General features: G+C 30.5%; 1 protein-coding gene across 1 annotated transcript in view; it reads right to left on the reverse strand.

The window, feature by feature from the left end:
- The window catches only part of LOC142220484 (uncharacterized), a 94,054-nt gene that overhangs the window by 9,183 nt on the left and 70,437 nt on the right, over nt 1–14,434 (reverse strand). The window contains exons 4-5 of the mRNA XM_075289660.1: nt 10,805–11,812; nt 6,000–6,385 (exon numbers count right to left, since the gene is read on the reverse strand). Of these exons, the coding sequence (XP_075145775.1) occupies nt 6,000–6,385; nt 10,805–11,812 (1,394 nt within the window). The remainder of the gene's footprint in view (nt 1–5,999; nt 6,386–10,804; nt 11,813–14,434) is intronic.

Here is a 14,434-nt window from a genome sequence, read left to right on the forward strand (position 1 = left end):
GAAATGGAAATTTTCTATAATGGCTAGATAAGAAGAGATTATCGCAAAATAAATTTAGTCGTTATGTTATTGGTATTGTTACGTGGGGGAAAGTATCCTGAATAATATGAAGAATCAACTGAATTGTTTGGATGGGAATAGTTGATGTCTTTTTTGTATTTTTATACCCTCCACCATAGGATGGGGGTATATTAACTTTGTCATTCCGTTTGTAACACATCGAAATATTGCTCTAAGACCCCATAAAGTATATATATTCTGGATCGTGGTGAAATTCTGAGTCGATCTAAGCATGTCCATCCGTCTGTTGAAATCACGCTAACTTCCGAACGAAAAAAGCTATAGACTTGAAACTTGGCACAAGTAGTTGTTATTGATGTAGGTCGGATGGTATTGCAAATGGGGGCGCTACGAATATGGGCCCCATGAAAATGAGCCCCACTGTTTCTAATGAAAATTAGCCCCAATAATTACGTGCGATACAACAACACGAAATTTGGTTCATTTTTGGGGTCGTATTTCATTTATTTTTTGGGGTTCTATTTCATAATGAAAATGGACCCTAAAATGTCCTAATGAAAATGGGCCCTAAAATTTATTTGGGGCCTGTTTTCATTTAATGTGGGGCCAATTTTCAATTCTTAAGCTTATCAGATGCCTAGTTTTTAATTTTAAAGATTAAACTTAAATCAAATCTGGTTTTATCGTTTTATTACATTAAATAGAAATATAATGATCAAAGTTAAAAACAAAAAATTAATTCATTAATGAAATAAATCGCTTTCAGCGTTAACAATTAGTACAGTATTTGTTAGTTTAAACAAACACTTGCATTACATCCTGGACTACATGACGGCAAGAAGGACATTTATAATCTTCTTCATGCCTTTCTATTGCATTCGCCTGCAGCTTTAAGTTACATTCATGGCATACAATTAAATGTTTGCAAGGTAAAAAACTATATTGGGACTATTGCCCCGACAAACAACGCAGCTTCTGTTGCTTTCGTTTGACACTATCTGCTCTTCATCAGCAATTTCATCCTCGCTGTGGTCTGTTTCTGAATCTGTATTTTCCACGTTCGTATTTTCGTAAGGAGTTGTTTCACGTAAGGAATCACTTATACTTTTGTCAAAGACAATTCTTTCAATAAATTTCATAGCCGTAACATAGTTCTACAAAAATTTGAAAATTAATATTACAATCCTTGTTAAACCTTTTTTGCCCAATTATATACTGGACTTTTGTTAGTGGGAGGAAATGAAAGCAAAATATATTTTTCCAAAAAATCGCGCGATTTTTCGATCGACATATGGAAATGTCGGCTTTAAGGAGGGTATTAAGCTCGAGTTTAGCCACTAAAATCGGAAATAAATTTGTAAAAACAGCATAAGATTATATCTCTTTGATGCAAATTTTATTAAAACTTGATGGGGAATATGCCAAAGGAACTTTTCACAAAGTTTATACTATTTATATTGGATTATTAGAGAAAAGTAATCGTGAAAAATGGCAATTTTAGAGGCTAAACTCGAACCTTTAGGCTTAATTGATTTTTAAAATTTGAATATATCGGCTCTCGACTTTTGCAAAGGTTGACTTTTTACACTATTTCAACATTTTACCATGGCCGTCTTTTGGTGTACGCAATTTTTCGACATTTGATGAGTAATGGGTTAGGAATATGAAGATGCCTTGGGATTATTCCCATAACATAAACAGATTCAATCATTATTCAATCACGAAAATAATTTTTACTTGTGTAATTAACCTTTTAATAAAATTGATGGATTAGAAATACAAAAATTAATTAATTTCTTCTGCACCATTAATTAATTATACCCTGCGCCACACTGTGGAACAGGGTATTATAAGTTAGTGCATATGTTTGCAACACCCAGAAGGAGACGAGATAGACACATGGTGTCTTTGGCAAAAATGCTCAGGGTGGGCTCTTGAGTCGATATAGCCATGTCCGTCCGTCCGTCTGTCTGTGAACACATTTTTGTGATCAAAGTCTAGGTCGCAATTTAAGTCCAATCGCCTTCAAATTTGGCACATGTTCCTAATTTGGGTCAGAATAGAACCCAATTGATTTTGGAAGAAATCGATTCAGATTTAGATATAGCTCCCATATATATCTTTCGCCCGATATGCACTAATATGGACCCAGCAGCCAGAGTTTTATACCGATTTGCTTGAAATTTTGTACAAACATAACACTTAGTCGTATAGTCAAGTGTGCAAAATTTGATTGAAATCGGTTCAGATTTAGATATAGCTCCTATATATATCTTTCGCCCGATATGGACTTATATGGCCCCAGAAGCCAAATTTTTGGCCGAATTTGGTTGAAATTTTGCACTAGGAGTACAATTAGTAGTATAGTCAAGTGTGCAAAATTTGATTGAAATCGGTTCAGATTTAGGTATAGCTCCCATATATATCTTTCGCCCGATATGGACTAATATGATCCCAAAAGCCAGAATTTTGGCCCAATTTGGTTGAAATTTTGCACAGGGAGTAGATTTAGCATTGTAGCTATGCGTGCCAAATTTGGTTGAAATCGATTCAGATTTAGGTATAGCTCCCATATATATCTTTTGCCCGATATGCACTTATATGGACCCAGAAGCCAGAGTTTTATCCCGGTTAGCTTGAAATTTTGCACAAGGAGTACAATTGGTAGTATAGTCATGTGTACCAAATTTGATTGAAATCGGTTCAGATTTAGATATAGCTTCCATATATATTTTTCGCCCGATATGGACTAATATGGCCCCAGAAGCCAGAGTTTTGGCCCAATTTGGTTGAAATTTTGCACTAGGAGTACAATTAGTAGTATAGTGAAGTGTGCAAAATTTGATTGAAATCGGTTCAGATTTAGATATAGCTCCAATATATATGTTTTTCTGATTTCGACAAAAATGGTCAAAATACCAACATTTTCCTTGTTAAATCGCCACTGCTTAGTCGAAAAGTTGTAAAAATGACTCTAATTTTCCTAAACTTCTAGTACATATATATCGAGCGATAAATCATAAATAAACTTTTGCGAAGTTTCCTTAAAATTGCTTCAGATTTAAATGTTTCCCATATTTTTTTACTAAGATTGTGTTCCACCCTAGTGCACTTAAATTTTGAGTCTATAGATTTTGTAGAAGTCTATCAAATTCTGTCCAGATCGAGTGATATTTAAATGTATGTATTTGGAACAACCTTTATATATAGCCCCCAACACATTTAACGGATGTGTTATGGTATCGAAAATTTAGGTCTACAAAGGTGCAGGGTATAATATAGTCGGCCCCGCCCGACTTTAGACTTTCCTTACTTGTTTTTTAGTTGATTTAACTAAAAATTCAATTTATTTTTGCCATCAAAACTCAATATTTTTTAAACTGAAAGTTATTCAGTTATTGTTGTATAGTATTATTTATTTAAAATTATTTCATGTTTTTATTTTTTTGCTATTTTATAAGAGTTCATATGATATAGAACTTTCTTAACTTATAATTATTTGAGTTTTCTTAAAAAAATTAATCAGGTCTATATAAATAAAATAATTTGCGACCGACATATTCAATTATATTTATACCGGCGCTACGAATATGGGCCCCAGGAAAATAAGCCCCAAACAGTAAATGAAGCAGAACCCCAAATTTGGGGTCGTCTTTCATTATGAATACAAGCCCCATGAACATGGGCCCCATTTTTATGAATGATAGAAACGAAGATGGACCCCAAAAAAACGTTGGGGCCCATTTTCATTAAGTATTTTTGAGTGTAGGAAGATGGGCCCCAAAATTACGAAAGAGTGCCCCAAAATTAAAAAAACATGCATCAAAATAATTACTAAAGATTTTGTACATCTAAGAGTATTTTTAAATGCAACTTTTTAATGCTTATTTAAAAATTATAGTTTACATCAATGCACTAAAACCCAATCTTATTATTCGATTGTACTAAAAAAATTTGAAAATTAATATTACAATCCTTGTTAAACCTTTTTTGCCCAATTATATACTGGACTTTTGTTAGTGGGAGGAAATGAAAGCAAAATATATTTTTCCGAAAAATCGCGCGATTTTAAGATTGGGTTTTAGTGCATTGATGTAAACTATAATTTTTAAATAAGCATTAAAAAGTTGCATTTAAAAATACTCTTAGATGTACAAAATCTTTAGTAATTATTTTGATGCATGTTTTTTTAATTTTGGGGCACTCTTTCGTAATTTTGGGGCCCATCTTCCTACACTCAAAAATACTTAATGAAAATGGGCCCCAACGTTTTTTTGGGGTCCATCTTCGTTTCTATCATTCATAAAAATGGGGCCCATGTTCATGGGGCTTGTATTCATAATGAAAGACGACCCCAAATTTGGGGTTCTGCTTCATTTACTGTTTGGGGCTTATTTTCCTGGGGCCCATATTCGTAGCGCCGCAAATGGGCTATATCGGTCCACTTTTACGTATAGCCCCCATATAAACAGACCCTCAGATTTATTTGCGAAGCCTCTAAGAGAAGCATATTTCATCCGATCCTGCTGAAATTTGGTACATTGTGTTGGTATATGGTCTCTAACAACCACTCAAAAATTGGTCCATATCGGTATATAATTATATGCAGCCCCCATATAAACCGATCCCCAAATTTGACTTGCGGAGCCTCAAAGAGAAACAAATTTCATACGATCCGGCTGAAATTTGGTGCATGATGTTGGTATATGGTCTCTAACAACCATGCAAAAATTGGTCCACATCGGTTCAGAAGTATATATAGCTCCCGTATAAACCGATCCCCAGATTTGGCTTGAGGAGCCACTAAGAGAAGCAAATTTAATCCGATCCTGTTGAAATTTATAACAAGGTGTTAGTATATGGTATCTAACAACCGTGCCAGAATATGTCCATATCGGTCCATAATTATATATAGCCCCCATATAAACTGTTTTCTAGATTTGACCTCCGGAGCCTCTTGTAGGAGCAAAAGTCGTCCATTCCGGTTCAAATGTGGAACGTATGGTCTCTGACAGGAACGTATGGTCTCTGACATACATGCAACAATTGGTCCACATCGGTTCATAATTATATATAGCCCCCATATAAACCGATCCCCAGATTTGGCTTGCGGAGCCTCTAAGCGAAGCAAATTTCATCCGATCCGATTCAAATTTGGAACGTGGTGTTATTATATGGCCGCTAACAACCATTCCGAAAGTGGTCCATATCGGTCTATAGTTATATATAGCCGATCCCCAATCACACAAAAATTGGTCCATATCGGTTCATAATCATGGTTGCCACTCGAGCCAAAAATAACCTACCAACAGTTTATTTCTATAGAAAATTTTGTCAAAGTGAATTGTATACGTATTCAATCGGTCTTTTTTAATTTAATATATACCACGTATGGACTTACTTATAATTTAGAAGACGGTGTTAGGAGGTTTAAAGATATCTTGCCATCGGCAAGCGTTACCGCAACCCAAGTAATTCGATTGTGGATGGTAGTGTTCAGAAGAAGTTACTACGCAATCCATGGTGGAGGGTACATAAGCTTCGGCCTGCCCGAACTTACGGCCGTATATACTTGTTCTTCTTAACATTAACACAGAACAAATATCATAAACAGTATTACCAATTAAAAAAATTATTGACACAGAAAACTAAAAAACTAAAAAAGAAAACCTAACCAACTAACAAAAAAATTTTAAATATATATTTTTGTTTATTTAGTTAATATCACATTTATTATTAAACAAGTAAGTCTGGTTCGTCGTTAAAATACTGACTCTTTTGTGCAGTATGTGATGGCTTTGTTGATCGTAATTCGTGCGAAACTGCCGTTCTTAGTTATGCTAAATTCTGCCCCAAATCTACAAAAAAATCTCCCTAAGGATACTTTCCCTCCTATATTAAATAGAACTTAACTCACACCATGTTACATTCGTGTTTTTTATTTCTTCAAACTTTTTCGAAACAGATAACAAACTTACCTTTGCTCGTATCGTTAACATTATGGTGAAATTTAACAAATTATGCCAAGACTGTACAAATCCAGTATTTATGGGAATTGGAGTAATGGTATTCATATTTTGATTATATGCTTCAGTCAAACTATTCCAAGGGCCCAAATCATTTGCCAAATTCGATTGTGGAGCTCCAATGGCAGCTAAGTTTGCCACTGATGCTGCGGCTGCTGATGATGGCCATACCGCTGACGATGATGATGATGATGGCGCTGATGATGAGGACGACGATGATGTTGATGACGATTGTGCCACCGTATTGGAATCCACATTTAAAGTTTGTGTTGAGGCTGTATTTGTTTCCTCCGTTGTGGGATATTTGCGGTAGAATTTCAATAAATCATTGATATCATCTGCAAGTGAATGTAATAAATAAAAATATATGGGATATTAATGTTTTTTTTTGTTGTCATCTAATGGATGTATTTATGTGTATGTCAAATAAAGTTATGTGTTGATATGCCCTGTGGGGAAATATAGAGAGTCCTAAGTTTAATGTCAACATTATTTGTCCGCCACAATAACTTTAAGATAAAATTCGAGTATAATAATGATGATGGAATTAGAAAACATAAACAAATTTGTTTAGCTTTTGAGAGTTTGCTTTTGTGGACCATTTTTTAACACGTCTAAGGAAAATAAAGTTGATCACAAGCAAATATGTGTTACTGTACACCATCACTACATAAATATTGACATTTGATATATAAGATAAAGAAATTTCTCGTTGCTTTTTAGTTTTATTGTTCATAAACTAACAATTTAGGATATAACATCAAATTTTATAATCAGTTTTTATTTTATATATAAATCAAATATTATCAAATTTTTCTATACAAATTAAATTTTAACAAAAATTTTTTATAGAAATAAAATTTTGACAAAAATTTCGATAGAAATAAATTGACAAAATTTTCTGTAGAAATAAAATTGTGATAAAATTTTCTATGGAAATAAAATTTTTACAAAATAAATATCAGAAATAAAATCTTGACAAAATTTTCTATGGAAATCAAATTTTGACAAAATTTTTAACAGAAATAAAATCCTGACAAAATTTTCTATTGAAATAAAATTTGGACAAAATTTTCTATAGAAATAAATTTTTTTGTTTTTTATTGTGGGTTTGTACTTCAATCATATTTGTTGTTTTGATTTCAGCTTTAAAACCATTGTGTTGACTAAACTACAAGAGTAGCTTATCCAACAGAGGAAAAGAATGTTTGTCAAATTTATTTGGGCAAAGCCCTATAAACTGCAAGATGGTTGGATGGACGCACGTTTCGGAATTACCACATTCCCTGAGATCAAAACAACAAATATGATTGAAGACAAACCCACAATAAAAAACAAAACACTAATTAACTAAGAGGAAGCACGCTCAAAATAACCCCAGCCAACTGCACCCAAATCGATGCTTTGATGGTGGCAAAGGAAAAGAGAAATGTTTATATGAATTTATTTCGGCATAAGCCGGCTATCATAAACCTTTTTTCGAAAGGTTCAAGTGTGGTTCACCATGGGTTAAGTGAACTGCCTGAATATATTCTGATAATTGCTTGATGGTTTTGCTGCAAGTAGAGGATGCTGATGAGGAAAGTGGTAATTCCGAAACGTACGTCCATCCAACCATCTTGCAGTTTATAGGGCTTTGCTCAAATAAATTTGACAAACAATCTTTTCCTCTGTTGGTTAAGCTACTCTTGTAGTTTAGTCAACACAATGGTTTTAAAGCTGAGATGAAAACAACAAATATGAAATAAAATTTTGACAACATTTTCTTTAAAAATAAAATTTTTATAAAATTTTCTACAGAAATGAAATTTGGACAAAATTTTCTATAGAAATAAAATTTTGTTTTTTATACATATACTATTTCAACAAAATTGTCTATAGAAATAAAATTTTGGCCAAATCTTGTACGGAAAAAAACTTTGACAAAAATTTTCTATAGAAATAAAATTTTGACGATATTTTTTGTAGAAATAAAATTTTGACAAAATTTTCTATAGAAATAAAATATTTATAAAGTTTTCTCTAGAAATAGTATTTTGAAAAATTTTTTTATAGAAGTAAAATTTTGAAAAATATTTCTAAAAAAATATTCTCTAGAAATAAAATTTTGGCAAAATTTTCTACAGAAATAAAATTTTAACAAAATTTTCTATAGAAATAAAACTTTGAAAAATATTTCCCAAAAAAAAGGTTTTGACTAAATTTTCTGTATAAATAAAATTTTGACAAAATTTTCTAAGGAAATAAAATTTAGACAAAATTTTCTATAGAAATAAAATTTTGATAAAACTTGCTATAGAAATAAAATCTTGACAAAATTTTCTACAGAAATGAAATTTGGACAAAATTTTCTATAAAAAAAATTGGCAACGTTTTCTATAGAAGTAAAATTTTGACAAAATTTTCTATGGAAATAAAATTTAGACAAAATTTTCTACAGAAATAAAATTTTGACAAAATTTTTTATAGAAATGAAATTTTGACAAATTTTTTTTTATAAATACAATTTTGATAAAATTTTCTTTAGAAATGAAATTTGGACAAAATTTTTTATAGAAATAAGATTTTGGCAACGTTTTCTATAGAAATAAAATTTTGACAAAATTTTTTACAGAAATACAATTTTGAAAAAATTTTCTATGAAAATAAAATTTTGACAACATTTTCTATGGAAATCAAATTTTGACAAAATTTTCTATAGAAATAAAATTTTACCAAATTTTTCTATAGAAATATAATTTAAAAACAACAATATGATTTAAGAATAAACCAACAATAACAAAACAAAACGAAATACAATTTTGACAAAATTTTCTATAGAAAAAAATTTTTGGCAAAATCTTCTATTGAAAAAAAATTTTGACAAAATCTTCTATGGAAAAAAATTTTGACAAACATTTTCTATAGAAATAATATGTTGACAAGAGTTTCTATAGAAATAAAATATTGACAATATTTTCTATAGAAATAAAGTTTTGACAAAATATTCTATATTAGAAATAATATTTTGAAAAAATTTTCTATAGAACTAAAGTTTTGATAAGATTTTCTATTGAAATAAAATAAAAATTATTACAAAATTTTCTGTAGAAATAAACTTATGCAAAATTTTCTTTAGAAATGAAATTTTGACAAAATTTTCCGTAGAAATAAAATTTTGACAGAATTTTCTATAAAAATAAAATATTGACAAAATTTTCTATAGAAATAAAATTTTGGCAAAATCTTCTATGGAAAAAAATTTTGACAAAAATTTTCTATAGAAATAAAATGTTGACAAAATTTTCTATAGAAATAAAATGTTGATAACATTTTCTATTGAAATAAAATAAAAATTTTGACCAAATTTTCTATAGAAATAAAATATTGAAAACATTTTCTATAGAATTTTGTCAATATTTTTGACAAATTTTGACAAACTTTTCTCTAGAAATAATATTTTGAAAAAATTTTCTATAGAATTAAAATTTTGAAAAATATTTCCAAAGAAATGTACCCTAAAAATAAAATTTTCTATAGAAATGAATTTTTTTCAAAATTTTCTATAGAAATAAAATATTGAAAATTATTTCTAAAGAAATATAGTTTTGATAAAATTTTCTACAGAAATAAAATTTTGACTTTATTTGCTATAGAAATAAAGTTTTGAGAAAATTTTCATTTCCATCCTCCAGAGATCTGGATTTATTCTTGGCATCGACACAGAATTGCCCACATGTCGACTTAGAATCACATCGGGATGTACAACTGTATTGGGTGTCCGACCGACACAGAATCAATTTTTTTTTTTTTGGAAATAAAATGTTGACAAATTTGGCTATAAAAATTACATATAGACAAAATTTTGTATGGAAATAAAATTTTGATAAAAATTGCTATAGAAATAAAATTTTGACGAAATTTTCAATAGAAATAAAATGTTGATAAAATTTTCTATAGAAATAAAATTTTGACAAAATTTTCTATTTTTCCACCATAAAATCTTGGTGGCCACTGTGCGGTTTAAATGAAACGAGGAGCCTCCTTTTTAAGTCATCACACGCTGCACGATAATGGCTCATCGGTATTTTAGCTCATTCGCGGGGTAGGGCCGTCTTCGAAAAAAAAAAAATACAAACTATGGTATTGTGTTTTTTTGCGCCAATCTTACTCTTCAAAAAGCCCCACGGCCAAAAGTCCAACGGATTGAGAGCCGGAGGGTTTGGTGGAAGTGTGCCATAGAATAGGAGGGAGATTTTCCTTTCCCATTCATTTTGGCTGACGCGTGCTTAGTTCCATAGACATCCGTTTTTTGTACACTTTTTGGACGCGATGCAGCACTGTCAGTATGATGGTAGCGATCAATGGTTCTAACGATAGCCACTTGTGTGGTTTTCCAGTCAAATATAAAGCAATCAGACCTAAATTCGGTAACAGTCAACTTTCGTACAAACAAAGCAACTCCTTGGCTCTTACCAGCATTCCAGTCTAACTTGCATATCAATTTAAAAAGGGTTTAGGGACCAACCACCTAGTCATTCAAAATATACAGGAATGGAAAATGTATCAATTTTCATTCCAAATATCCATGTCAAGTCTCTTTCCTTTCCTTTCTTTGCAACGAAACAAATGATGAATCTTTTCATTTGACATTTTCAATGAATCCTTTCATGAAGTGTCAGTCCATCATCATCACAAGATATGCACTTGCATTTTACACCATAAAATTCCATTTGAATATATTTGCTGTAAATGAAAACAATTTCGAAATCACTCACCATTGCATTCAAAGTTGTTACAAGTTCTCTGCTCAATGTTGTAACCCTCACAGAACATGGTGCTGACGATTTTTGCTGATTTATGGCGTTTATGTTTTGTCGATGTTGATGTTGCTCCTGATGTTCGTTGGCCTTTTTTATGCGTTTTGACATCCTTTTTCTCATCGGCCAACTGGGGTCCATTAAATGGACTCTCATTGTAGATTCGTTCACTGTAGACATCGTTAAAATCACCCTCAAATATGCGCATAATTTCGGCCTGTTCAGTGGTTGTCGTAGTTGTAGTTGACGTTTTTGCCATTTTGCCAAGTTTTTTCGTTTTTCCACTCAAGGATTTCACAGCTGCTGCCAATGCTGATGATGATGATAGTGGTGAAGCTGTCACAAAGTGCAACATGTTGTTGTCCATTTCGTATATATCCGGTTGGCCTAGCATTTCCAGAGCTATGGTATCATCCTCCACTTCAGCATCCTCTTCTCCTTCGATACTGGCAACAATAGTATGTGATAGTTTTGGCCTGCGACGACGATACTTTTTTTGTGATGATGCTACTTCCGTATCCTCGTAACGGCTATTTACAAAATCATCGCTATGCCCATACACATCATCGTCCATTTGTTGGCGATTACGAGTGTGTGATGCATCCGGTTGATTGTCAAAGTTCTTGTCAATAGCTCTGAGTTGCTTCATAATTTCATCATCATCATCGTCGTCGTCATCATCATCCTCAAAAATCATTCGATCAATGTCATCGTATTGTTTTTCCTCCTCGGCCATCTCAGCATCCAAATCTTCAGTGATGTGTTCGGCATCATCATCATACTCTTCCACTTGTTGTTCTACTTCCAGTTCCTCTTCTTCCGCTTGGATTTCTTCCTCTTCGATTTCATTGAAATTCATTTTCATATCAACCATGGGATTATCGAGAAGGCAACGCCGAAAACGTTGCTGCACTCCCTTGCCACAGGCCACACTGCACACTGTGAAATCGCTCCAATCATCCCAGCCTGTAAGTAAATGAGAAAGTCCAAAGGTGAGAAATTGCTGGGCGTTATACAGGGCGTCCGAAGTAGTTCCAGTGAAGAATCTAATTAATTTATATTGTGAGAAAAGTGGCAAGAAGTAGTGACAGTTGGTTTGAATGTCAGTGCAAAAGTTCATGAATGGAATGGACCAACGGACGGACGGACATTAATTACATGGTAGTTCTGCTGTTGCCTGCAACTTTTATGCAAATTGAACACAAAATGTATACAAGCCAGGCATAACCATTATCAATTAACTATCTTGTAAAGCAAACACCTGTGGATGAGCTGCAACCAAACAATTTTAATTGAATCACTGAATCATTTCGTTTGTGGATGAGCGTTATTTACGAAAATGCACTAACTAGAAAATAGTGGAAAATTTTCTAAAAGAGAGAAAAGAACATTTCAATTTCAACTTTGTGTGGGTTATATCACAAGTTCTTATGTGGATGTATGTGAAGGTGAATTGCTAAATGGATTCTTGTGTTTCAAGTTTTTAAAAGCTTTTCACAATGAACGAAGATACTTGAAAGTGATACAGAATCATTTGCAAATACAAAGGTTTTACAGAAACATGGTCACTATAGTGGGAACTAAATTTTAACTGCGTATATTTAAAGAAGAAAAGTATATAGAGTAATTAAATTGTTGTTGTTTTTTTATTTCAGCTTAAAATTATACATTGACTAAACTAGAAGTGTAGCTTAACCAACAGAGGAAAGAATGTTTGTCAAATTTATTTGGCAAGCCCTAAAGACTGCAAGATGGTTGGATGGACGCACGTGTTGGAATTAGCACATTCCTCATCAGCATCCTCTACTTGCAGCAAAACTATCAACCCATTATCAGAATAAATTCAGGCAGTTCATTAAACTCAACAATTAATCACACTTGAACCTTCCGAAAAAAGGTTTTGCATGATAGCCGGCTTATGCCGAAATAAATTCGAAACAATGCCAATTCCTATGCCACTGTCAAATCATCGATTTGAGTGCAGTTGGCTGGGTTTATTTTGAGCGTGCTTCCTCTTCTTTTTCCCTTCGTTTTGATTTGTTATTGTTGGTTTTGTTCTTTAAAAATATATATTTAGAATATTTTCTATAGAAATACAATTTTGATCAAAAATTTTCTATAGATATAAAATTTTTCTATAGAAATAAAATGTTGACAAAAATTTCTATTGAAGTAAAATTTTGACAAAATATTGTATAGAAAAAAATGTGGAGAAAATTTTCAATAGAAAAAAAATTGACAAAATCTTTAAGAGAAATAAAATCTTTAGAACATTTTTTATAGAAATAAAATTTTGAGAAAATTTTCTAAAGAAATAAAATTTTGGGAACATTTTTTATAGGATAAAATTTTGAGCAAATTTTCTGTAAAAATAAAATTTTGACAAAAATTTCCATATAAATAAAATATTGACAAAATTTTTAAAAGATAAAAAAATGTTGAGAAAACTTTCTAAAGGAATAAAATTTTGACAAATTTTCTAGAGAAATAAATTTTTGAGAAAATTTTCTAAAGAAATAAAATTTTGACAAATTTTTCTTTAGACATAAAATTTTTCTTTTTCCCTTCGTTTTGATTTGTTATTGTTGGTTTTGTTCTTTAAAAATATATTTTTAGAATATTTTCTATAGAAATACAATTTTGATCAAAAATTTTCTATAGATATAAAATTTTTCTATAGAAATAAAATGTTGACAAAAATTTCTATTGAAGTAAAATTTTGACAAAATTTTGTATAGAAAAAAATGTGGAGAAAATTTTCAATAGAAAAAAATTGACAAAATCTTTAAGAGAAATAAAATCTTTAGAACATTTTTTATAGAAATAAAATTTTGAGAAAATTTCATAAAGAAATAAAATTTTGGGAACATTTTTTATAGGATAAAATTTTGAGCAAATTTTCTGTAAAAATAAAATTTTGACAAAAATTTCCATATAAATAAAATATTGACAAAATTTTTAAAATATAAAAAATGTTGAGAAAACTTTCTAAAGGAATAAAATTTTGACAACTTTTCTAGAGAAATAAATTTTTGAGAAAATTTTCTAAAGAAATAAAATTTTGACAAATTTTTCTTTAGACATAAAATTTTTCTTTTTCCCTTCGTTTTGTTTTGTTATTGTTGGTTGTGTTCTTTAAAAATATATTTTTAGAATATTTTCTATAGAAATACAATTTTGACAAAATTTTCTATAGAAATAAAATTTTGAAAAATTTTTCTATAGAAATAAAATGTTGACAAAAATTTCTATTGAAGTAAAATTTTGACAAAATTTTGTATAGAAAAAAATGTGGAGAAAATTTTCAATAGAAAAAAAAATTGACAAAATCTTTAAGAGAAATAAAATCTTTAGAACATTTCTTATAGAAATAAAATTTTGAGAAAACTTTCTAAAGGAATAAAATTTTGACAAATTTTCTAGAGAAATAAATTTTTGAGAAAATTTTCTACAGAAATAAAATTTTGACAAATTTTTCTTTAGACATAAAATTTTAACAACATTTTCTAAAGGAATAAAATTTTGATAAATTTTCTAGAGAAATAAATTTTTGAGAAAATTTTCTATAGAAATAAAATTTTGATAAAT

This window comes from Haematobia irritans, chromosome 1 (assembly GCF_050003625.1).
Source record: "Haematobia irritans isolate KBUSLIRL chromosome 1, ASM5000362v1, whole genome shotgun sequence".
Classification (NCBI taxonomy): Eukaryota; Metazoa; Arthropoda; class Insecta; order Diptera; family Muscidae; genus Haematobia; species Haematobia irritans.